The 23,716-nt window shown below is 39.8% G+C and overlaps 1 protein-coding gene across 2 annotated transcripts in view; it reads right to left on the bottom strand.

Annotated features, from left to right (window-relative positions):
* The window catches only part of LOC131984326 (ephrin type-A receptor 7-like), a 179,329-nt gene extending 174,421 nt beyond the window's left edge, over positions 1–4,908 (bottom strand). For both annotated transcript variants that reach the window (XM_059349184.1, XM_059349185.1), the window contains exon 1: positions 4,734–4,908. In XM_059349184.1, coding sequence (XP_059205167.1) covers positions 4,734–4,812 — 79 coding nt within the window. In that variant the 5' untranslated portion in view covers positions 4,813–4,908. The remainder of the gene's footprint in view (positions 1–4,733) is intronic.
* Positions 4,909–23,716: the final 18,808 nt, after the last annotated feature.

The raw sequence follows: 23,716 nt of genomic DNA, 5'->3' as shown, positions 1-23,716 counted from the left end.
AATAAGCCTGCATCAATCACAGATAATTAGTCCCAATTGAAGCCTGGGAGGGTGGAGAGCTTCTCCTCTGCCAGTCTGGCAATTGCTGGTAAACCCAATATTAGTCAGCCAGATTGCTGCTTAATACTAATTTTCAGTATTACTGATTAAGTAATTATATGATATGAGTGGAGTTTAATGACGGACATCTCTGTTGTGTTCGAGTACCAATAGAATCACACAGCCTTCATAATATAGCAAGAGTTTAAAATAGATGGCACATCGCTGGAGTTATAGTCTGATTCACCAGATGTGGCTCCAAACCGCGTCTCTCACCATGCATTTTCATCCCCTTTCTGCTATCTCCGCCATCAGTTTTGCAAGGACGCCGCATGGGGCACGCTCGCCGCATCCTGGCCTCAAGATGATTGTGATTGTTTTAAAGAAAGGCAAACAAGCCAGATTGTTTTTTTTTCTGTAGCAGAATGCCAGATACGGGCTATAATAGCCTACTGGAGTTATAGTGAGAAGGGAATCGTTTCAATGTGCAGATTGCTTCAGCCTCACCTTAAAATTAAGGAAAATATATTTTCAATTGCTGCAACTCACTCACTAAACAGTTGATTATAGGAGCCATGTATATATTTATATTACGTATGTTTGTTTATTGCTAATCTCACCTATTTCGTATAGTATATTCACCTGCATGGAGTTTGAGTTCACACATTTTCTGTTTACCTCAAATCTCACAGCACCCACGTTCACTTTTGCACATATTTATGTACTTAATGTACTGGATTTTGCATTTGTTTTCCTTCTTAGAAATGGATGATAAATCTTTAAAAGTGGAGCTGGATGAATCATACGGCATGTCATACAGGTATTGCCTGTTCCCTGTCTCAGCCTCTCAGCAGCTTATGGTAATTCAAAGGAGTCGCTAAGTTGAGTATGATTCTGCAAAAGCCCAAATTAATTATTCAAAGGGTTACAGAAAGTGTAACTTTGGTTACGATATTATTACTTTTAGCCAACCTAAAATGTCTGGTTATGTTCACAGAAAAGACTGTGGTCTTGGGGGAAAAAAAAGAAAAAAAGCAGAAATTACTTGTGGCTCTGAGAATTCAGCCCAAAAAACAAGCAGATTTTTAGAGGTGTAGGCTTGTATAAAGTCAATAAAAAGACTCAAAGAGAAGCAAAGTTCTCCTGGGCAGTACAGATTGAGGTGAAGAAGCGGCTGAGCATTTTGAAAATGTTTCAGCTTTAACAAAAAAAATTTGATCTTATGCCAAGACCTTATGACTCCACTTGATAAACATGCAGGGAGGAAAGAAACTGGAGAAAAATAAGAGAATCAGAGCTCTTGGCAGGTTCTGAGATCGGTCCTATGCTGAGATGTCACACAAACACTGCCACTCTTTACACACACACACGCAGGGTCAATGGGTACGTTGAGACAGAGTTAAAGCTGCAGACTCTTTTTTCGCTTTGCTACATAAAAGACTTCCTGCACTGACACTGATCACTGGCAGTGGACATGAATTGTGTGCTACAGACTCAGACGATACTGGATTAGTTTGAAGAAACCTTTTCTCAGAAGACGTTAAGTCCTTCACAGCACTTTTAACCTTTAAGATATGATAGATTCTGAAAGTAACATGGATATACTTTTTATTTGTAGTGGAACTATATTAGAATCAGGCTTCTGTGAGAGGGACTTTTCAGCGACAGATAGATTTTTTTCCCCAGATTTCTAAAATGTTAAAAAGTAAAAATATTGTCAGTTTATCCAAAACTATCCAAGCATCAAAAAGCATCATGGTGGAAAAATTCAAATTACACATGACATGAGAGGTTTTGGAGGCAGAGTGGCGTGATGAGGCTGCAGGTAAACAATAGGCTGCCAAGAACACAGTGCAGTCAAGTCACCCCGGCAATTCTGACACGACAAGGCATCAAACAAAGCTACGGCCGCACAAACAGGATGATCCCACAGGTTACAGAGAGACTCTGACGCTCTCAATCACCCTGCTGCTCTCCATCACTCCGCCTCTATTGTTCTGTACCTAGCTCGTGCCCTCTCTCGCTCTCTCGGCATTGCTGCAGAATGGATGGATGCAGAAGGGGAGGGAGGGAGGGAGGGAGGAGAAGGGAAGTAAATGAGATCCCGATGAGATGCCAAGGTGTGTTAGCGGTGAGGCGTGGGGAATGAGAAAAGCGGCCTGAAGGGAGGGGGAGTGGCTAGATTGACTGTGTGTGAGGTGCTGGCGTGGGATAGTGGAGCCCCCCACCACCACCAGCCCCCCGGTCGTATTAGTGTTTGCTAAGTCAGCTCAGGATGCAGGAGGCTTGTACAGGAGAGGGAGAGAAGGAGTGGAGGAAGATGAGGAGGATGACATATGAGAGTGCAGAGGGAGGAACAAAGGAAAACAAGAAGGTAGAAAGAAGAGTAGAGCGCAAAAGATGGAAAAATAATGCGTTTTATGTAGAAAACGCTGTTGGCACATGAGAAGTGAAATCAGAGCAAAGACAAACATAAAGAGGCATTTTAAAGTATGAACAAAAGCTACTGAAGGATTAAAAAACGAACAAGGACAGTCTGCAAAAGGCAAATTGCATGAATAGTGATCAAAGAGCTGCTTAAATATTGCAATTTAATATAATAGGAGGTATTAACATAAACTCTCAAAATCCCAAATACAGGGAAGACTTATGCACACACTTCCTTTGTTAAAACACAGCTCCCATGGCGTCCCACACTAACACAATACACATAGACAGGTATGCAAATTGTCTCATTTAATATGGGTAAAATGGCAAGAGAATTTTAAAAGAGGAGAAATTCTCTCCAGTGTTTTCTCTATCTCCCAAATCCTTACGAACAGAGAGAAGAATCGCTGCCAATACCGGCCTTCAGGAGCACATTGCTTTCACAGCAATTAATCGCTGTCACAACATCAATTAAACAAAAGCTAGCATCCAAATCCGGCTACCCAGCATTCCAGGGAAACAAATCAATCTGGCAATGAGTACGTGTGTGCTGCATCCAATGCTTGAGAGGAAGTGTGTGTAAATGAAAGAGTAAAAAAAATGTGTGTGCGAGTGCTGGTACAGTGTGTGCGAGTGCATTTGCATGCACAAAAGGCCCTTAAGTACCAGGGAATGTCACACCATGCTTCAAGTGTGCGTTTCATGAGAAAGCTTGCATGCAAGTGCAACATGTACGTGTCAAGCGAGTGTGTGCATTTAATCCTGAGTTGCGTGTGTGCCAGGACTGCATTAATGTGTGTCAATGATGTATGGCTTTGCCAAATGTACTTATCTCAAGTACATATATGTATATATATATATATATATGTGTGTATTTGGCTGAAGATAAGTGTGATTGCATGCACCTTGCATGTGTCTATACAAAATCCACTCTGCTTGCTGCCAATAAAAGCCCCTCTCTTTAGAAATTGCCTGGGGGTCTGAAGCCATTATGTTCCTTTTCCACTTCACAATCTCAGAGCTGATTAGGAACACTTTCCTGGCTTCACCTGAGCCAGCTGGTCAGAAACACACACATTTGATCAGCGCTGTTTGAGCTGATATAAGTTACAATATTGTGGCTAACTTGTGGGTGCAGAAAGTCTTTATCTGTGGCAATCAGCCAGGCTGGCGGATAAATTGTTGGACCACAGCAGTACCAGCTCTCTCTCTCTCTCTCTCTCTCTGACACACTTCTGCAGATGCACAGGGGCAATTAAACAAACCAGCAATCCAAATTTGGATCCCACATCATCATTAAATCTTAATAAAACCCTCAGAGAATCGGACACCGCTCCTCTACATTACGGGCTTGATTGTGGTTCTTGTTTTAGTGCTGATGGGAAAACAAAAGGAAGTAACTGAGACCAATAAAACTGCTGTTTTATCAGAGAGGAACTGTGCTGGGGAGAGTTGCATGCAGCGGGATAAGCAGTGAGGCATCAGCCTCTAATGTGTCCTGTCGTCCGTGCCACAGCATCAGTGACTGTCAGAGTATGAAAAGACAAAGAAACCAGTTGCACAAAGATGCCATGACAAAAACCCACCACACAATTCAAAGCTTTGTGACAACAGACCGGGGATTTATTTCTTATTATAAGGAGAACGGCTGCCTGAAGGACTTTGTGAATAAATCACAAACCATTGTCTGTATTCAAGCAGACAGTGGCTGTACTATGTGGCAACAGACATTTATTGTAGGAGATTAATTGTTTATCTTAAGGACAAAATTATTACTCATCAGTCCTTTAGTTTATCTGCAGAAGGAGAGTGAATGCTTTATATAATGATCAAATGCACGTTTTTTTATTTAGATGCTATTTCTACTAAAGTGTCACGTTTATGCAGTTCCTTTTACATGCAATTGAGTGGCTAAAAATCTGGCATCCTAAATAAAGCGTATTTGTTTGCATGATCGGGTTGTTGGAAGAAAAACGCTTGAAGTTCGCTGAGCACAAATGCGTAAATCTGTCAGCTTTCTGAGACGCGTCTCTCCTCAATCAGGCAGAAGATTTTCCGCTTCGCATGTTTGTTTGAAATCATTTAAAGGCTGTTTTAACTGCGTTTCCTCTCATCAGTGGAAGTAATGCACCTGGTAATGATCACAGGACAAACGCCAAACTATCTCCGCCGCGGACATCTGTCTGTCGATCAGCACTGCCTGCTGCGGCGCCCGGTTTGGGTTTGAAACAAAACAAAAAAAACAACACACATTTTTTTTAACATACCTTCCTCGGCGTGACAGTCTTCTTCTAGGTTCAGCAATAATATCCAAAGCACCGAAATCAGCGTTTTACGGAGATCCATGTTTGTCTGGCCAGTTCCGCGGGGCTCTTGTCATCTCTCTCCAGCCTGCGCGCAACGCTCCGCAGCAGAGACGCACTCGGTGTTTGAATGGAGCGGATGCCGTCTGGGCAAATAGTGCGGGATCGAGGGAGCCACACGGCCTATTTCATATCTCGGGGGAGGGTTTTACACACGAGATTGACACCGCGCGAGCGCAATGAAGTCGGATGAGGAGTGGAGGGTACGGGAGGGTCGACCTATCAAGGAGCTGCAACCTGAAATTTCCGCGCCAGGTGTTTCCACTGTAGTCAACATACAGCCCTGCAGGAGAGCCCTTTCTACAGACTGTCCTTTTTAAAGCAAGCAGAGGGGGCTCAGCAATGCACTCTGTTTGGATTATATCACTCCCTTCACACAGTCCTGCTATTGTTTAATGGTTCTGATATCTTGGTTTTAAAGGGATTCAATAGGGGGCCTAATGGGGGCTGCAGGTGGCACTCAATTTAGTGTCATTATTCCAATTAAGTGGCTTGCACAGATCTGTGATTTGAATGCAACAAAGGGGTAACTGCACCACCAGCAAATTTCAAAACACATTTTTTTATAAAGTATAAAATATTGTTTTAATACATTAAAATAAAAAATGTCCACTATGATCAGTTGACAATCTAGTTAAATATATATGTGAATTAAATTATTATTATTGGTATGCATAAAACGTTGTAAATAATCACACTTTAAAACCATTAAATGTAAAAAAAAAAAAAAAAAACTTTGTCTTCCGTACCTCCCAGAGATGATTGCACCAAAAAAGATACCATTACAGTCTGTTACCTCTGAAATACAACATATTTTTTCTGAATAAATGTATTTATTTAAAGGTATAATGTGCAATTTTCCTAAAGAACAGTGTATGAACTCTCTCTCTCTCTCTCTCTCTCTATATATATATATATATATATATATATATATATTTATATATAGTGTGTATATAGTGTGTGTATATATATATATATATATATATATATATATATATATATAGATATAGTGTGTATATACATATATATATATATATATACACACTAGAAGTTTGTGGCAGCATCTGTATCCACCCTGCCTTCAGCCTTTAATTTCTCTTTTCTTTTTTCTTTTTCTGTTTTTTCTGTCTCTCTCATGAGAGTGAATGTGGGGTTTTTCATTTACTTTCATTGAGCAAAGGAGGAGGGGCCAAATTTAAACGTTTTCCTTATAAACAGTGACAATTCCTGCACAGTATGCCTTTAATGGTTACTGGTGAAAAGGACAAGTATATAACATGGATCAATGGCAGAAACTACAGCATTTTATACAGCAATGGTTTGCACATCCTCACCATCTCAATACAACACATACCAAATACCACACTACAATACAATACAAATGCCAGATACCACTTCTTGAAGTGCACTTCATCATTCCTGACCACGTCTGATCCATTATTAAAAAATGAAACTAAATGGGCTGAAAGCAACATATTGCAGATTGCACAACTAGCCTCACTTATGGTTTGTCTCATTCTTCTGCAAACAAACGCTTATGCCATCACTATAATTTGAGAAGATGCTATATTGACATACATATTTGACAAATAGTGGCTTTAAAGAGGCTCCTATGGGTGTCTTTCCCCCTGTTATCATATACGCACCACTACAACAGAACAAATTAAACTCTGCACCAGAAAAGAAGAATATATCAGTATGGGGTCCCATGGAGAAAACTTAATAAATTCATGTCAGTGTCTCCAAAATTATTTTTACATAATTAAACAGAAACATGAAAAACTTGGGCAAAAACCCCAACTTAACATCTACAGTAACACAGCAGAATGTAATCAGCATAATTGATATAGTTTAACATTTTACGCTCTTTTCTTTTCACACCAAGTCCACAAATTGACTTAAGACAATTTCTATAATGGAAATCACTTCCTCTCTCAGGGGACTATTGATCTGATGCTACTTAAAGTGAGCAGACGTGTTCATAGTATTCTGCAGCGAGCGAATATTATGGAGCTCTTGTGCTGCCGTTTGTTTGTGCTTCTTCAGGCTGCAGGAGAGCAGGATGAACGGAAACATGGAAGTGCTGTTTCAAGTGTTTGCATCATTGCAACACATAGACTGCACTTAAAGGTCCCTTGCTTAATCTCTCACTGACATAGCACAAACACACTGTACACACACGTACACAAGCATTGCCCTGAATTGATCGTTCCCACAGTTTAGCTTGGAAAGCAGTACACTTTATTGCAGATTGACAGGCAAGATACTGTTTTCTGCAGAGAGAAATCTAGTGATGTGAATACAGGTTGAATTGCTGATCAATGCAGTCATTTCTGAGAGATAAAGAAGAATGCTGCAGAGCTTTTTCCATAGTTTATTTAAAATTTCAAACAAATTGTGGGTCCTCTCAACCAAGCTCATCAAGAAGATAAAAACAGTTCGGTGCACGACCAGTTGCTTTAATTAAACTCAGTTGTATTCAGAAATTCTTTCTTTTCAAGAACAATTCAAGCTAAGTGGCTCTGCAAAATTACACTTCCCCAATACTGTGTAATTATGTCCTCAAAATGCCCAAGTGCATTCATCAATTTATTTATCGTGTGAAGTGATCCTTTTTACTTAACACTCAGCTTCCTGAGCGAAACCTGAAAGTTCAAGTTTAGTTTAGTTTAAACCTTCTGATCAAAGAGCCGAGTTCAAAGCTTAAAGCTGGGACTTCCTCAGAAACATACACGGGCCACAGAATTGCCTTAATGATATCGAGCCTCCACTTGGCAGCTCTTCAATATGTACCGCCAGCCTCGGCTATTTAGCTACTTTTCAAACTTTAATGATGTGCTAATGAAAAGGCTAGTCAGCACACCTAATTTTCCCCTTAAGCAAGCCCTGCAACTGCCGGACATAAAATAGCTTTGTAATAAATGTTGTAAGTGCTTTTAATACCGCACACACTCTAACTCCCCCTCTGCGCGCAACACACACGTACAAACTGTACACACTATATGCTACATGATCATCGGTAAGACTCATTATCAGCGTCGTCAGCCAGCCCCCTCTTCTTCCCCACTCGCTCTGCTCAGACCACAGGCTCACACACACACACGCACACAAACACACACTCACACACAGATTATGGGCCATCAGCCTGACTGATCCTCCCCAGCAGGGGGGCTGGTAGCCTCAGTTCTGGGAGCTGATGAACATGATCATCTGTCCTCCTCTGTGGTCATTACTCACAAGGACAGAAGCCAACAGCCCCACTCACTCACTCTGTGCCTCTCCCCTCACAGTCCATTACGGACTGCAACAGTCTCTTTTCTGCCCTCACACCACACATTAGCCACTACCACATTTGTTCAGTTTTAAAGCTACTTTTAAAGGATAAGGATAGTGCGTTTTTAGATTTTTTTGGTGTTCAAAACCCTCAAAAAGACAACAGTCTATTCATCTGTGTTTAATAACTTGTATGCAATCCTGTGACTATTATGTGCAAAATTTAGAGAGAGGGCAGAAAGTGATAAATCCATATACTGAAAGGGACTACATAGAGAGTTGGATGATCTTGCACACAGCAGAAATCATCAGAAAATTGCGATACATATTGGACATAATGCATTCAAAATTAAGAAACGCAATTTTCCCCCTAAAATGACCCTAAGGGTTAAAACAACTCATACGTATGTTTGTGGTTAGTGGCACCCTCTAGTGGTCGTAGTAATTATGAAGGAGGCTAAGGCGGAAGTAATGTTACAGAGTGTAAGAGCAAAGGTGAAAGTGAGAATACAGAGTACTCTGTAAAAAAGTTTCCAAAAATACAGAGTACATTTTACAGTCAAAATTAATCATAGTATATCATAGTTGATAGATGCCCATCATACTGTAAAATAACATACATATTATGTCAAAAAACATTGAAAATCAGATACCCTTCAGGTTAATCTCTGTAATTTTACAGTATTAAAAACTGTAAAGAAAACATAGTTCATTTAGGGCAGGTGGGAGTGGTATTGAATGGGTTAAATAAACACCTTGACCCGGGAGACCAGCTTTCGTGTTTCATGCACAACCAGAATTAACATTATCATGTGATTTTACATCACTTCACTTCTTTACAGTAGGTCATTTCCAGTAGTTACGTTCATTTATTTGAATTTTTTAACCACCTTTTGTAATGCCTAACCATGTACTTTTATTATCCTAACCATAGGGAAGTATGTTTGTTACATAAACCTAAGAAAACGGCAACTGTTTCACAACGTGTTTTGAGCAGTAACTGTTACTTTAAGATATGAATTGCTTGTCACCTCTAAGAGCGCTTATTTTGAAAACGATCCAGTAGGTCTTATTTAAGGGTAGGAACGAACGACCTACAGTATGTGGTTGCATGGTTTTGAAAACTTGTTACGTCCTCCAGACCCAAGCCCATCTTTTTCTCAAAGCATAGATCTTTAACAACAAGTCACAAATATTAAGTTTTATTGTATATGTTTTAAAAGGCTCAGCATTCTATTAAAACAGCACAATCAGGACAGAATTGTGCATTTGCCAGGAACTGCTTTTATTGTGCAATAATACACAAAAGTGAGTATTTCTGGCAGCGGGACAGTAATAAAACAAACAGTTAAAAGAAAACTACAATGCCCACATCTATTATAGTGAAGGAGCAAGTCACTGGGTGCAACAGTGTAGGTCACTGTGTGTTTTTATTGTATTTGGACAGCAGTTTGGCTCTATAGCACAGAAGATAGCTATTGTAGACACACAAAAGGCCACTTGATAGGTGGTCTTTTCATGGTAATTGTTGACTTTAAGAAATAACAGAGTAATGCCTGCCTTAAGTGTCTAAGAAAAGCTCCTGCTCCATTTTACTTGATTGCTTTGTCGTTGCAATCATGCAATTCATTTTCCTTTTTGCCACCTGTCAAAACCTGCCCACACACGATGGCTAAATGTGCTGCAACACCCCCCAGCCATGTGTTTGCATTATTGATCAGCACCACAATGACTAGGGAAAATAAAAAAAGAAGTGAATCACAACCTGATTACGTGCAGAGGGGCGTGAAAGCAGTTAAATAGACGTCATTCCAGCCCATGTCACACACACACATACATGTATGTGCAGCACAACTTCATTACTATGCGACAATTTCATGCTCCCTGCTGGCCCCGCCCTCTCCGCTCCTCCTCATACACACATTAGAGAGAGGAGGCGAGCTGGAGGAAGAGAGGGAGCAGAGGCACTTGACCTTTTCTGTTCCTTGGCCGTTTCCCCAGTCATTCAGGCAGAACGGGGGGGAAACAAAGAGATAATGGGAGAGGAGGTGTTGGAGCGCTGCATGAATAGCGGTCTGTACACAGTCTCAATCATACAAGTCTCACTACATCCATAAGCTGCCTTAAAGCTGGAAATACTGTTTACAAAAACTACCTGAAATTGAGGTTGTTTTTATGCACCTTATCTGTATCTGAATATTCAAAAGCTCAGTTTTCATATGTGGAAAATGCCAGCTTGGCGTGCGGAGAGCGAAAGATGAGTTTCCAGATCGAGCTGACTTATACCCAGGACGGAACAATAACACTGGTCAAACTCACAACAGTGGACCATCTGAATGTGTCAGCTGGAAATAGGTCAAATGCTGCTTGGTTCTAATGAAGTGGCATTTCTATCAAGGTTGAAATTGTAATTAATGCAGCCCTGATTCCAAACAAGTAGGCATTTTTATTAAAACGTAAATAAAACAGATCAGTTTATAATCCTTTGTGACATATAGTCAACTGACAAGTGTACAAAGACAACATATTTAACCTCTTAAAATCCACCTGCCCACCAGCAGGTAGAATTACACTCAAATACTTTTTTTTTTTTTAACTAATGTAGTTCAGGTTGTTTTTAGCTACATGTTAAACAGGCTCAACTGCAGAAACTAGAAAATGTTACCTTTCAAATGAAGCTTGATACATACATTTTGTGCTTAGGTTCACAGTTTTTTGGGGTCTAATCCTATCCCTTCCCCAACCACTAAATCTATCCTGGCAGGTGGGTTTTTAGAGGGTAATTTTCAAACTTAGAAACTTCTGTTTTGTATGTATACACTATGAATTCTGAATTTGTTTTACACAATGTCCCAAATCCTTTGGAATTGGGGTTGTACACCAGTTTGAACCCAATTTAAATGTATTTTAACCAGCTCTCTGAAAGCAGAAAGAGAGAGAAAAAAGATGGAGCGGAAATAGAGAAACAAAAAAGTGTCGATGTGTGGGCGAACAAGAGAGAGAGGACGTGGGCGGCACTGGAGAGAAACTGAAGTTTAACTTTTGGTCATTATCGGTTATACTTTACTGTAATTCTCTGGTTTGTCAGGTCAGTCGTTGAAGCTGTGCTGCGGACTGCAGCCTTTTATTTCTCATATGTACTGCATGTCTCCGGTAAGAAAGGGTTATTGGTGTGGACACGGTGTTAGCCACAATAATGAGGGTGAGTTTCAGTTTGACGTTTGACACCCCTTTCTCTTTATCCTCCCTCTGCATAATGTCACAGTAATTTTTTGACAGCCTTTGGGATTTAAAAGAAGCACGGGAGGAGCGTAGAGGGGTTGTGGTGGGAGGTGAGAAAGGGAGGGATGGAGGGAGGAGAGGAGAGGAAAATGGGGCGATGGAGAGCGCGGGTGTTTGATAACAGTAGGCTACAAGTCCCTGATGTATTGTACTATGGCTGCGTTATTCCCAAGACGGGACCCTGCAAATGATGCCAAGTGAAAAGGTGTTAATGTGTCTTTGAAGGAGATATACGCCTACACACATATACAGTTCACTTACACACACACTCTCGCATTAACACACACCCACGCACACACATCCCCATGCCCACACACAAAGCTGTGGTGACAATAATAGATACAGAGTGTTTTAAATGGGCACAAGGGAGCGGGCGTCACTCTTTTCTTCATTCAGACAATAGCCATTCCCTTTATGAGATGATTAGAGGCTCGGCGTTAATCACACCAATATCTCATAATGAAATTAAATTACAGATATATTCGAACAATATCTCTGGACAGATTGTTTTTATCGCCTTCATTAGTATTTCTATAATAGCCTGTTTGTGATTTCTTACTGGATTTATTACAATCATACTTTTTCTTTCATTAATGCAAATGAGATAATAACCTATACGTGTGGTTTGACTGTGAATCAGACTTTAAATAATTTGTAGGAAGTGAGAAGAGAGGGAGGAGAGGAGGTTAAATGTCATAAACTGGTATAAATTAATAAAATTGGGACTTTACAAGGATGAGGTGGACTTACTTTTTTTATCTTTACATTAGTCTCATTTTAGAAGCAGGTCCCACTGGTGACCGGAGGGGCCGTCCTGGGAAAAATGGCTAAAGCAGCCCATGGGAGGACGACTGTCATTGGCTAATGAGTCCTTTTGTTGCAATTAGTTCTGGGTACAAGAGTTTGTGGTGTCATCAAAGTCATTTAAAAGTTTTGGAGTTCATCAGAACTTTTTGGTGGAAGAAGGACTCTTTACTTCAGTGAGAGAAGAGTCTGGTCTCCTCTCAAAAAACAACCATAAAGGTTGTAAGAATCCTTCATTGTATGCAACTGACTCAGCACAAACTTTATACTTAGGTATGAGTGTACTTCAGGAACTATCTGCACTATGTACTTGAGTAAGATGTTGCTTCTGTGTGTTGCCAGGCTGACCATGAAAGGACATTGTTGTTATGCTTTAGGAACCTTCAATGTCTAAAAATACCACTGTGCCACGACTATATGAGATCCTTCTGTCTTGTATTCTGTATTCATTCTGTTGCATGCAAGAACTGAATCCGACATCTTGTGCATTAAAAGTGTATTAAACTCCTCTTCTCCACTTCCAGCTTGTTCTCCTGTCAAAAACCTTAATATAGGTTGCATCGGGCGTCCCGGTGGCTCACACTGGTAGAGCGTGTACCATAAAGGCTGAGTCCTTCCTGCGGCGGACCCGGGTTCGAATCCGGCCTGAAGTCCCTTTGCCGCATGTCCTCCCCTCTGTCACCCCTTTCTATCTATCACTTTCAATAAAGCAAAAAAATGCCCAAAAAATAATATTTAAAAAAAATATCTATAAGTTGCATGTACAGGCAGCGAAAAACGAGCCACGTCTCTGTATTTCACCGTCCGCTGTAATGCCCCTGCCGCCATCTTGCTGACGTAGTAATGACAGAGTTGGAGGTTGGGGTGGTGGATGGGTCGAACAATGCAATGCAGAGTTCAAATGGAGGAATCCGTGCTTGGGGAGGATGGGAGGGGCGGTGCATGGGTCGAAGAAACATCGCAAACCCAGGAGAATAGGGTTCATGTCCCATGTGAAAACAAAAGTAAACTATGTGATTTAAACATCACTGAACTTCACATTTTGTCCATCACTTTCTTACTTAACTATATCACTTCCAGTCGTCACATTGTCGTAACTACATGGTTGCCCATGAAGTTGGAATCATTTTGTTTTCAGAGACAATTCTCTGTTAATTGTGGTTTTATTTTCATTGTGATATGTTTTGGAAAAGATTGATTAATAAAGTTTTTGAGATCATCAACACTTTATCTGTCAAGAATATATCATGTTGTCACAATTATTACATGGAAAGAGGTAAAAAAATATATATATATTAATATTATTATTATTATTATTAACTTTATGAGCGACCGTGTACTTCACATACGGCATTTATGTCCATTTATTTACTGTTTAAACTGTCTTTTATAACGCCTGACCAGGACGTTTTTTGCCCTAAACCTAGGTCAGTGGTTTTCGAGTCTTTTCATTTAATTCAATGAAACAGCAGCCTTTTATTTTTTACAACTGTACACACTCACACTGCAAAACACTCATATAGGTCATTTTGACAAACACAAACAAGCTCTTCTGTCATTTCGTTTGGAGATCTTGTTGTAAAAGAACCAACATAATCATGCAAAAATACTCCATTAGTCATAAAAGTCCTGCATCCAAACTTCTCCCTCTGCCGTCACGTTGCCCATCCGCCCTCCATCCCTCCCTCTCTCTCTCCTTCCTGCCGTTTTCCAGCCATTCACCCAGCTCGGTCATCCCCTGCTTCACTAACTCCTGCAATAAACCTGCTAAACTTTATCCGCTTCCTGTTCTTGCATTTGGGTCCACGTGCCAACAACTCCCAACAGAAATATTCATTTCAAAACATGATTGATGATTAAGCAGCTTAATCTACTTGCAGTCCCTTTCTCTGGACTTTGTTATGGTTGGATGAAATTAATTCTCAGAGAGTAGGTGGCACATATGTCACTTTGGAATTAGACTCTTTAATTAGCTCTAACACTGCTCACCGACGCCGTGGCCAAAAATAAAGAATCTTGTGTAATTGAGGTTATGTTGCTTTTGAAGTGGGACTGTTTCCAGACGGGTTTTTCTTCTTCTGACCTGACATTTTTGGCTGAGCACTTCAGCAATTGGGATAACAAGGAACCTCAGCGGGGCTCAATTTTTAATGCTAGTCACAAAACAACATCTCACTTAGACTATTTTTGCTTCCAATTTTCTGAAATTAAGAGAAAAAACACTAGATTATAATAACTATGAACTTTTCCTGAAAAGTATTAGATAGCTTTTGGCAGAAAAGGAACATGAGAAACAAATCCCCCTCTGCTGTCACTGACTAACTTTTTATCTTTGCTCTGTGAAAATCATCTTTAATTTTCTTACCAGAGGGGGAAAAGAGAAAGAGAGAAAAGGACAGATGGACACCAAGAAGAAGAACGTGTGGAGGGAAATGTGAATGTCTTAAAAAAAGAGGGATGTTGAGGTAAAAAGGAGGACACGGTGAAATCAGGGCCAAGCCAACTGTCAAGTAGCCATGTGGCAGTTTGCAGATAAGGCCCATGACTAAGTAATCAGGAATATACAGTGTGATCTACTGCTTGCCGACACATTCCCGGATACGACATCTGCCCGGCGGCCTCATTTCTCGACCACAGCAGGCCGGTTCTGAGGCGACTCACTCGGCAGGAACTGAATCCGATATCGTTTCTCCAAAGGACTGTGCGACACTGCGGCGGTATTTTTAAATATCAACACAGATAGTGCAAACCAATCGTGACTTGAGATAAAGTTCAATTATACAGTTTACACAAGCGGCCTCTGTGCGTACGGAGCCGTGTGTGTATCTGTTCCTCTTTAGCAAGATGATCCTTTTATATTCAAATCTGTGTGTGTGTGTGTGTGTGGAAGTTCAGGGTTGCGGGGCGGTTTATCAGACGCTGAATACACTCTGTGTGGGTGATGGGAGATTAGGGAACGCCACTGTTTCCAATTTTTGGAGCTGACTTCAGACAGCCAGGAAAATGGAACAACTGTGACTTCTTTCGCTTTTTTCGTAACCTCTATTCTCTGTTCCTCTACCTGTCTTTTTTTCTCCTCTTCATACCCGTCCTCCTCTTGCTCATTTTTATCTTCGTCATTGCCTCCGTCTACCACCCTGCTCTCTGTTTAACTGTTGTCTTAATCTAAAGCTTGACATTGAGCGTATAACGATCACTCTCTTTTGGCTCTTTACTAAGACTAAATTACTTGAGCTTGTGTTTTATAGTGTCGGAGTTTTAAAAGCTTAGACGCTTAAATTAAATTCTCATCATAAAAAAAATGGAAAAGGAAATAAAGTTTTTAAGGATAACCTCTAGAGAGAATGAGAACTGCCGCCTTGCGGTTGTATTCCTTCACCAACCAGTCAAGTTTAAATTCATGTCTGTTCAGACTCATATGTAGCCATGACAGTAGACAATGCTTCAAATATCTATGTTGCGGCATAGAAGCTATTCGGAAAACGCGGATGCTTCCCACACATCTTAAACCTGGCTGCAGAGTAGATCTATAATTGACAAAGTTTCATGGTGGGCACCAAAGATTAGTGTCACCGATTTAGAATCTGACCAAATGACCCTATATGTCGTTTTTACAGGCAGCAAAAAAATGACCCATATTTACATTTTAGACTGTCCTTCACCGCCCTCTGGCAGCCGCACTAATTATAAATGATGGCGATGCAGTGTATAAATGGCAGAAGTCGCAGTTCGGGTTGTGCATGGGTCCAACAGACGGTGGGATTTTCACCCGGGAGAACAGGGTCCGTGTCCCATGTCAAAAAAAATAAAATAATGATGTGATTTAAACATCACTGAACTTTCGTGCATCAAGATTTTACTATGTCACTTCTGGTAGAGACATTGGCCCTCATTTATCAAACTAGCGTACGTCAGAAAGTGAGCGTAAAGTGGGCGTAAGACGATTTCTACGCAAGCCTCGGCATTTATCAATTTGGACGTGAGCGGACGGTATGATCAGATCTCACGTCTGCTCTCAGCTCGTGTACGCAAATCTGAGTCAGCGTAAAGTCGACACGTCTGAGTTGGAGAATTGATCTTAGACTATAGTATCGATGCCTGGAGCTGATAAAACTCTGTGGTGTTTTGATTTTTAATAGTGACAAAGCTAAACATGTTTAGACTACATAATTTATCATTAAAACATAATCCAAAAATAAATACACCCTGCGATCGTGAAATTCTTTAAACAGAATACCAGCCGAGGATATTAAATGTTGTTGTCTTCTGCTGTTTACAGTTATTATTATTATTATCCAGCTCCGACACCGGAGCGTCAGCGTCTCCTTCACCAGCGCTGCTGCCCGAATAGAAACATTTCCAATCAGCGCTGCCACACACTCCTCTCACTAGGACATCATTATTAGTAAATGTAAAGAGGTGAATAATATATCTCAATCATAATAATAGCAATATTTGGATATTATATAGATTATTAGGCTTTATATATCACGATGTAATTACTCAAACCTCGCCGGGAGTTTAATGGTCCGCTACTCTGCTGACAGCACCACTGATTTCCTTCCTTTTCACTTTTTATGCTGCCAAACAAAACTAGTTTGTTGTGTTGCTGCTGTTGGACGTCAGCGTTTCACTTTCTGACTGAGAAATTCCTCTTCCTTTTGAATTAAAACTTACTTTAAAACATTGTTTACCTCCTTCAACCAAAAAGCTGAAAACTTCTAAGTCCGTGGTCCAAATGTAAAATATTCAGTGAACTTGTTTGATTTTATAACTATAAGTACTTTTATTTCATAAACCTCCGTCGCTGCGTATTTCTTTAATATATCTATATTGCCCCTATTGTTAATTGTAACGGTGCATTTTGCTAATAAAGCTGACTTTAGAGGGTGAAAAAAATCCTCTTTTTGGCCGTATTGCGCCCTTCGGTGTCGTAAACTCTGAAGGCGAGTCATCTGAATCAGGTAAATATTAGGGCGTGGTATTTAAATTAAAAAAACCTGGATCAGTGGTTTTGTAGCCTAAATTCAATGAAACTGCAGCCTTTTTTGACATCCACAAACTGTATGTGTATGGATAATGACTTGAGCGCTACTTTTCGAAACGCTCAGCTCTGCACCGCAAATCGCTCATGTGTCGCTATGGGTGGAAATGACAAATGACCTATTCTGTTGTTTAGTTTGGAGATCTTGTTGGACGTTACAGTGAAGTTGACCTATGACCCCAGTATTAAATGTTGACTTATGATCAAATATGTGTTTTCTGAGGTCACAGTCACCTTGAACGTTGATCTCCAAGACCTAATAAATTCAAGTTCACAAGGATGTTTGTGCCAAATTTGAAGAAATACACTCAAAGGGTTCCTGAGATATAAAATCCACAAGAATGGAACAGACCTGAGGTCATAGTGACTTTGACCCTAGACCCCCAAATCTAATCAGTTCATCCATGAGTCCAACTGGCCCCTGCTCCAAATTTGAAGAAATCAAACTCAACGCGATCCTGAAATATCACGTTCTGAAACCCCTCAGGCCCGGTGCTGCTGCCGGCACAGAGGAATAAATAGCAGTGTGTGTAATCTTTACGGCAAAACAGTGGTGGGCCATGTTAGCAAATGTGTCAAAAGTGTGAGCTATCAACACGGCTAAACATGCAAAACCAACTTTGCAGGCTCCAGCTGAGAAAATAAAAGCACAGCGCAGTATGTGCTGCAACAGTCAGACCCGCGGCATCAAATTTAGTTCTTAATAACCAGAGTGATCCCAGCAGCCCTCAGCCACATTTTAGAGCTATGTGCATTTTTTTTTCTCCTCATGGAGGAAAGGTGAGAGAAAAAAGGGCATGGAAATCAATTGAGTCAAGTATGAGGGAAATAGAGAGAGAGAAGAGAGAGAGAAGAAGCAGGGACTGAGAGTGAAAAATGTGTTGGTTTGTCAGCATGGGCTGGATGTCTCAGGAGACACTGTTGGGAATTCATCACCAGAGACAAATTATATTGCAGTGGTATCCCTCTTTCTTGTGTGTGTGTGTGTGTGTGTGTGTGTGTGTGTGTGTGTGTGTGTGTGTGTTACGATTGTGTCCGTGTATGTGCATCACAGAGTATTTCCATATAACAAATTGACCAAGTCATACACTGGTTACCTCTGGGCCTTCGCTGCACAATGACAGTAATTACACTTGTACATTATTGACTATTTAACCTTTTATATGATGCAGGAAAAGGCAGCATTGATGGGAGTGTAAAGTGTGTGTAGGTAACATTTTTTTGCATGTGTGTTTGGTTTTGTACATCAAGGTTTGAATATTTTTAACAGCCTTTAGTGTGATGAATGGCATCCAAACCAATGTCTCCCATATACACAACCAACATTTTCTAATGAAAATGGCTTTATCTATATCTATATTGGGTCTGGGCGATATGACGATAAATATGTCAAAACATAATAAAAATGTCTATCATGAATAATTTTTTTTTTACTATTTCTTTTGGACAACGTTTGAAATGCTGATCCTTGCACAACCAAAAAAAAAAAGTGAACCAAAAATGTTGCTGTCTTGAGTATGGATTATACAATAAAAAAGACTTTACCATGTGTGTAGAAGCCATTTTTATCATAAGTTGTAAGAACTTAAATGTTTTGGTAAATATGAATGAAATAACATGTATGTTATCAGATAATTATAATTTGTATAATGTATAACTATACAATTACATTGTATAATTCAAAGAACAAACAAGTACACGGCCGATCATAAAGTTGGAATAAAATATTTTTTTAGCTGCTTAATCATCAATCATGTTTTGAAATGAATATTTCTGTTGGGAGTTGTTGGCACGTGGACCCAAATGCAAGAACAGGAAGCGGATAAAGTTTAGCAGGTTTATTGCAGGAGTTAGTGAAGCAGGGGATGACCGAGCTGGGTGAATGGCTGGAAAACGGCAGGAAGGAGAGAGAGAGGGAGGGATGGAGGGCGGATGGGCAATGTGACGGCAGAGGGAGAAGTTTGGATGCAGGACTTTTATGACCAATGGAGTATTTTTACATGATTATGTTGGTTCTTTTACAACAAGATCTCCAACTGAAATGACAGAAGAGCTTGTTTGTGTTTGTCAAAATGACCCATATGAGTGTTTTGCAGTGTGAGTGTTGTGTGAGTCATTATACATACATGTACGGTTGCAGTTTTAAACAATAAATGGCTGCTGTTTCATTGAAATAAATGAAAAGACTCGAAAACCACTGATCTAGGTTTAGATCAGATTAAAAAAACGGCCTGGTCAGGCGTTATAAAAGACAGTTTAAACAGTAAATAAATGGACCTTAATGCCAGAAGTGAAGTACACGGTCGCTCATAAAGTTGGAATAAAATATATTTTATCTCTTTCCATGAAATGATTGTGACAATGTGATTTATTATTGACAGATAAAGTGTTTATCTTCTCAAAGACTTTATTAATCAATCTCTTCCAAACATATCACAATGAAAATGAAACCACTATTAACAGAGGATTGTGTCTGAAAACAAAATTATTCCAACTTTATGGGCAACTGTGTATTTATTATTGTTAGAGAGTTTCTTTGTCCATTGGAAGTGATGAGGAGCATCAATGTGAATGTTTTTGGAACGTGTTTTTGGACATGTGTTAAGTTGACACGGATATTGTGGATTGCTTGGATTTCTGAAATAAATGAAGAGAAAATCAACGGACATGCGTCAGAGATAATACCGGATCAACTCTTACGACTTAAGTGACTTAAGTGACACTTTCTTGGAACTTGACACAAAAATTTGATTCGCAAAAAAATTTGCGATCAGAGCCGTGATCGCAGCCTCCGTATCAGCTGACTGCATTAGCATACGATGAATAAATGTCTGAGCCTGATATGATGTATAAAGTGAAACAATGGATGGATTGAATTACTGAAAAAATATATTATATTTTTATTCATTGTCAAGATGAATAAATTACCTATACCAGGATAGAAGAATTTGGCCATATCGCCCATCCCTAATCTTACTATATATCTTTATCTACACATATCAAACACAGTACTTTACCTTATAAATATGGAGAAACTTTCGAACAGCTGTGTTATTATTTTCTGGAGCAGCTCACGAGCATATTTTGAGATACAGCACGTCGCAATTGTTTTGCAAGTGACACCTCATCAGAGCTTTGAGTCGCAGGGTTCAGCCTCACTACACAAATACAAAATGTGCGGTGGCATGTGTGGCACACTGTGTAATTAAGCAGCTACCTAATACAGGGCACAGGGTGTGTAAATTAGATTACAGCGACGCAAATCAAAGGTAGTTTAATAATATCTTCACTGCGGCAATTAAGACGTACAACTTTCTGCTCGCTGTAGTCATAGAGACATGCAAGAAATCGGCTCTTCACCCTCCTACTGCTTCTCGTAATGAGCACGAGTGGAAAATAACGCACAGACACACACACACACACACACACCACAAGGATCTGCTTGCATATCAGAGGAAATGGTGATAAAGCTCATTTGGGGAAACGAAAAGGAACAAAATACTTTAGATAATGGTGAACCAAATGTGTTGTCTTCTTTGTAGCATATCTTAATATCAGCCACATTATATCTGCATACTGTGCAAGTGATTGACACAGGCACAGTCTTCTTAAATACAGTGATACTCGCATGAGGTCTGTAAGCTTAAAGTACCCAGCTGGCCCATGTGTACTTGGCAAGAAATGTTATTGGAGTACTAATATTGGACAAGTTTAAATATTAAAATGTAGAGACGGTAAACAAAAACATTTAAAACAAGGAAATGAAAAAAATATGAAAAGAGATTTGAGTAGATGGCTTGGACAGCCTCCTCTGGGGTCCAGCAGTTGGCTGGCAGACACAGGTTTATGTGGGGCCGGCTGAGGGGACAATAAAGAGAGAAATATGCACGGCCAGGAGAAGAGAAAGAGACAGCCACACAGCCGTTATAGAAGTCTATGAGCGGGGTCAAACTGTTTTTATCACCCCTGTTTATTCCTTGGTGCTGGGTGATAAGAACCTTAAATTGCACTAAGATTGGATCTTACAAAAAGAATGAATATGAATATAATGGTTGGAGGCTGGCAATAACATCGCTCCACTTACAGTACAAACCAATCTCATATCAATACACTGCCATAGATTGGGTTGCAGCGAAAACTGAGGCATTCGTCGCCTTTATCTGGAAGCTTAACAGATGGCAGATCTTCCTCTCTCTCTCTCTCTCTCTCTCTCTCTCTCTCTCTCTCTTTCTCTCGATCTCTCTCTCTGGCCACTCTCAGAGAAAAAATCACCGGAGGTAGATTACAGTTGATAGCTTGGTGCAGAAAAGAGCCTCTGAGTGTGGGCTGTATATGATTACAGGAGAAAAGAGTTTGGATAGTCTTTCTGAAAATGATCCCCCGGCATATGTGCACAGAAATTATAAAGGTATTCCAACTATTATTATATATATTATAAGTCCTTGTGAGAGCAAAGAGCAGATACTCTACAGCTTGAAAGAGTCTTATATATATCTATGTAGGCTAACCCTTAATGGACCTAGTTGCCAGTGTCAGGCCATTGCTGCTCAAAAGTCCATTCTAATTCGATGTTTGTATGTGGTTATTTTATATAATAATATGTTATTTGCAGTGGTTGAGACTAATGAAAGTCGCTTGTGCAGGTATTAATGGCAGCCGAAGCTATTACCACTTCCCCTTGCTAATTACACACAACAGTAACCATTGTTTAGTTTCTGTGCATTGTAATGCTGCATGCTATTGTATTTCAGAAACACAGAAATCTGCTACCAAGTTTGCTGTTACAAATTACAGGATATTATTATGACCTCAGGTGGGACGAGGGCAGAATTCTTGACCAAAATTACAGGGATAGGAGGTTGATTCCCAGTAGAGGTTATTTGGCTTGTGCAAATTAGATTTAGAAAGAAATTGCAGTGTTTGATTACAATTAGAAATGTGAACCAGTGAACATACAAACGCACATTGTAGGATATGATAAGAACAATCAGAATACCTTTCAAGCACATAGCAGTGGAGGTAGCAGTATAAAATGTACATTTCTAATTAGGAAAAAAAGTGGCAAAAAGAAACAATATTATGTTTTTTCAGTCATGGTTTTAACGGAGCATAATCAGTCCGGCACCAGAACAAAATGTTGCCATTGTATATTTCTGAAAACCACAGATACATTGATATGAAACCTATTTGGCCATTAATCATCTGTATGAGATGCACTGGGCATGCAACTAACTCCAATGTAAACTTGTCTGTGTGAATATTAGAAACTATTAGTGACAAAGTGCTCCGGAAGTCACGTGATGTCTGAAACTGTAAACTTTTCCTAAATCTAACCAAGTAGTTTTGATACCTAAACCTAATCAAGTAGTTTCTTGAAGTCACCAGTTATGCAATGTAACTAAGTACTTTTACTCAAGAACTGTACTTTAGTACAATTTTGAGGTACATGTACTTTACTTGAGTATTTCCATTTTATGTACCTTTATTCTTTTATTTCAATACATTTTAAAGCAAATGTTGTACTTTTTACTCCACTACATTTAGCTACCAGCTTTAGTTACTTTTCAGGTTGAGATTTAACATGAAAACATGATAAATTTAAAGTGATACATATTTTGAATATACATAACAATCTGAGTGGATCCATTCTGCATACCAATATTTTTAATTTTGATACCGTAAGTACATTTTTGATGCTGCTACTTTTGTACTTTTACTTCAGTAAGTTTTGGATGCAGGACTTTTATTTGTAGTGGAGTAATTTGTTTTAATTAGTGGTATTTGTACTTTTACTGAAGTAAGGGCTATGAATACTCCTTTCACCCCTGGAATTGACAACATTAATCACGTATTTAAAACTGTGACCCTGTGCACCAAAAAGTGACGCCAAAGGGTCCCATCAAAGCATCTGTATGTGATGACTTGGGAATCAGAACAGGTTGTAGTAAGTTCAAAAATGTTGAGGTTCAGTGTATCTGGGGTTTACAGAAAAATAACATTTTAGGTAAGTTGCACCTCTGTGATCAATATAGTCAGCTTAGAAAATCCAAAATGGCAGGGCTTGAGGCAATGTCAACAGGCTATTTTGACTCCCTTTAACTGCTATAACTTATTCAGCACACACAAAACTTTAAAAACTGCTTGTATAAGAGAACTGACAGAGGACTTCATCTCCGCCACTTCTGCAAACAGCTGCTTGTACGTCATGTTTTGGGCTGTCGATCCTTGAAAGGAAGTTGTTGAGTCATAATACATTACTGTATTGACATTAGCAGACAACCTCCAAACACGCACAGGTACTTGAAGCTTTGCTTTATTTACAAGTGCACGATAAGAAGGTGTGTCAACATCCTTCAAGTGTTCTTCCTGACGTCTCCAAGGTGCGCTGACAGTGCTCAATTTTGCTAGGACAACAGCGCTATTTGCATAATTGATTACACCGACAGCCTATGGAGCAAGGTACAAGCGGGCCAAAGGATGAAGA

Source organism: Centropristis striata, chromosome 14, assembly GCF_030273125.1.
Source record: "Centropristis striata isolate RG_2023a ecotype Rhode Island chromosome 14, C.striata_1.0, whole genome shotgun sequence".
NCBI classification, from domain to species: domain Eukaryota; kingdom Metazoa; phylum Chordata; class Actinopteri; order Perciformes; family Serranidae; genus Centropristis; species Centropristis striata.
The sequence above is the reverse complement of the archived record's forward strand: the minus strand, read 5'-3'. Positions and strand labels throughout refer to the sequence as shown.